Source organism: Arachis ipaensis, chromosome B03 (genome assembly GCF_000816755.2).
Source record: "Arachis ipaensis cultivar K30076 chromosome B03, Araip1.1, whole genome shotgun sequence".
In the NCBI taxonomy this organism is placed as follows: Eukaryota; Viridiplantae; Streptophyta; class Magnoliopsida; order Fabales; family Fabaceae; genus Arachis; species Arachis ipaensis.
Genome location: NC_029787.2, coordinates 42,836,374 through 42,839,516, shown reverse-complemented (window position 1 = coordinate 42,839,516; position 3,143 = coordinate 42,836,374). Strand labels below are relative to the sequence as shown.

At 28.8% G+C, this 3,143-nt stretch overlaps 1 protein-coding gene across 1 annotated transcript in view; it reads left to right on the top strand.

The window, feature by feature from the left end:
* LOC107630421 (feruloyl CoA ortho-hydroxylase 1) overlaps positions 1,548-3,143 on the top strand; it is a 4,921-nt gene continuing 3,325 nt past the window's right edge. The window contains exons 1-2 of the mRNA XM_016333538.2: positions 1,548-1,727; positions 2,199-2,591. Of these exons, the coding sequence (XP_016189024.1) occupies positions 1,621-1,727; positions 2,199-2,591 (500 nt within the window). The 5' untranslated portion in view covers positions 1,548-1,620. The remainder of the gene's footprint in view (positions 1,728-2,198; positions 2,592-3,143) is intronic.

Genomic DNA, 3,143 nt, shown 5'->3' with positions numbered 1-3,143 from the left:
CTCAAACAAAAATAAATTTATGTAAAAAATATTTTTCTATTTGACTGACTTCACTTCACGCATACTCATTTAATCTTAGCATTGTTTGTACTATTTTAATTTAGTTTTTATCTTTAGTAAATATTCTCTTAATAATGAGTATTAATTATTGAAAATTACTTTCATACTAATTATATTTAAATACTTAATTCAAATTAAATTTGTTTACTATGATTATGCCATATTATATTTATAGAATATCCAAAAATATAAAATATAAATACTATTAAACATACAAAAGTGGTGAGTAAAAAATTTTTATTTTATATATCACCACAGTGGAACTAAAGAACTCAGTTAGGGCTGTGAAACGGGTTAGACCAACTCATTTAGGCTTGTCCATTAAATTCGTGGGTTAAATGGGCTGACCCATTTAAGCCTGCTTTATTTGCGGGCCATGATTTTTTCAGTTCGGATCATTTATGGTCAATCCGATAGATTAAACGGGCCAGTCCATTTATTTTTTTATTTTATTTTTTGAAAAATATTTTAACAAAAAATATCACTTTTAGGTTAAAAATATTTTTAAAAATAATATTTTTTTAATTGATGGGTCAGATTTTCGGGTCAGATAAAAAGAAATATCAGCTAAAAGTGCTACTTTTTTTGAAAAAAAATAAAAAATTAAACGGGCCACCCATTTAGTCCGCGGGCTAGTCTGTTTAACCCATCATCTTTTTTCGGGTTAATCAGACTCATCTCGTTTAGCCTGAAATTTAAACAAGTTTAATTTTAAAGACAAAATTTTCTAATTTAAATAGATAAACAAACTAACCTGATAAGTTTGATCCATTTTAACGCTCTATTCAGTGAATATTTATTATCATATATATGTCCAATTTAATAGAACAAGTCATGTCAGGAAAATGATATTTCTTACTAATGACATTAACGAGACCATGGTTACGGATTCAAGTCAATGCTATTTATTAACAAGCTTAATTATTAGTAGAGATTTTTTTCTGTTGTTTACAGTATTATGTTTTTTAATTGAAGATAGAGAGATTTAAATTTGTTTTTAAGTGAAGATGAAAAGACTACGTTATTTAAATTATAATTTGTTAGTTTACAGTATTATTTAGTTCAATAGATTAACAGTTAATTTATCATAAATCTAAATTTTATTAAAGATTTATCATTAACTAATAAGCGGCTACATATATAAAGACAAAATTAAAATTCTACAATTTAAATAAACGAATCAGCTAATCATGACTAATTCAATTTAATTTTTCCGTAGACAGCTATAGTCCACGTTTTAGACAACAAACATGTCACAACAGCAACCACAAAAATCTATATTCTCTGTTATGTACCAAAGTGCGACCTGGCCTCTCTCATTAGTCTATCTAAATATTTAATGGTTGGTAGAATTATGATACGTAGTCAATACCCTAATTATTATAGTCTCCAAAAAAAAAAAAAAAACCCTAATTATTATTTTCATTTTTTTATTCTCGTAAATCGTAATTAGACGGACCTACTAACTTAACCCGCAATATAAATAGGGACCATGCTTTTTGCATCAGAGCATAGTAATTCACATTCCATATCAAACACAAATTTCACTTAATACCCATAATGGCTCCAACTTTTAGCACTTCAGATTCACTTTATGAATTTGTTGTCAAAGAGGGAAATGGTGTTAAAGGCCTAGTAGACTCGGGTTTATTAGAGGTGCCAGAAAGGTATGAAGTTATGCAATATTGATACTTTAAGTAATTTCACCGTTATATCCCTATGCAAGAATATAATAAAACATTGGTTTGGATATTTCTGATTAATTTTTTAATATAATCAGGGGAGTTAAGAGAAGGTGACAACGGCCTTCTTCTTTAAATAATTTGAGTCTTGGCTTAACCCTACAAAGGCGGATTCAAAAATCGTATGAAGGGACTAAAAATTCAGTAAAAAAGAAAAAATAATTCAAAAAAAAATAAAGAAGATTATATCCGAAAATCCAAAATTAATATAGAAAATAATATGAATGCGGTTCAAACCCAATACATGGAGGTTGAAAATAGCCTTGGGCGGGTAGGTGGGTGTGTATGACAAAAAAAAAAGTGTTAATTTAGATAATTAGATACCACCTTAAAATTATATGAGCTAATTGATGTAAATATCTTCGAATTATGTTCAATTGTGTTTATATTTCATAGGTACGTACAACCCGAAGAAGAAAGAATCAATAAACTAAGAACAAGAAGACATAATATTCCACCAATTGACCTATCAAAACTGAAGGGTCCAGATCACAAGAAGGTGGTGGATGAAATAGTTAGAGCAGCCGAGACAATTGGATTCTTCCAGGTGGTGAATCATGGTGTTCCTTTGGAGTTGTTGGAATCACTCAAAGATTCATCACACAGGTTCTTCAACTTGTCACCTAAGGAGAAATCTCTATTTTGCCCTGGGGTGAGTCCAAGTACAAAAGTGAAGTATGCCACTAGCTTTGCACCTGAGAAAGAAACAACGTTAGAATGGAGAGACTATATTAGTATGGGGTATACCACCGATCAGGATGCTCTACAATATTGGCCAAATCAATGCAAGTATGAACTTCTCTTTACTTTCTTGCATTTTTCCATCAAAGATTAAGTGTTTTTTTTTTTTTTTTCACACGTGAAACTAGTATGTTCGAATTTGATTATGTTTAAAGTTAAATTAATCTAAACACACTAAGGGCTCGTTTGGGAAACTCTAGAAGTAGTTTTTTTTAACTTTTGACTTATGAAAAATAATAGTATTAATGTCGGGTGCAATTTTTAAAATCAAATTGCAACTTTCTAAAAAGCTATTTTGGAGCTTATAGAGAAGTTAAAAAAAAATGACTTCTCATAATACTTCTACTTTTCATTACATTTCTTTAAAATAAACACTTTTAGAGTTAAAAATCCAAACACAAAATAACTTATTTATAAGTTACTTTTAACAGAGTCATTTATTGTTTAAGTTATTTTATCAAAATGAGCTTAATTAAGTTAGTTACCCAAACTGGACCTAACCAATGTTAAGGTCAGTAAATTTTTAATCAAGCTCACTAGAGAGACAAAAAATTAGTCAACTTCACATAATAATAATAATAATAATCATTATTAGACTAC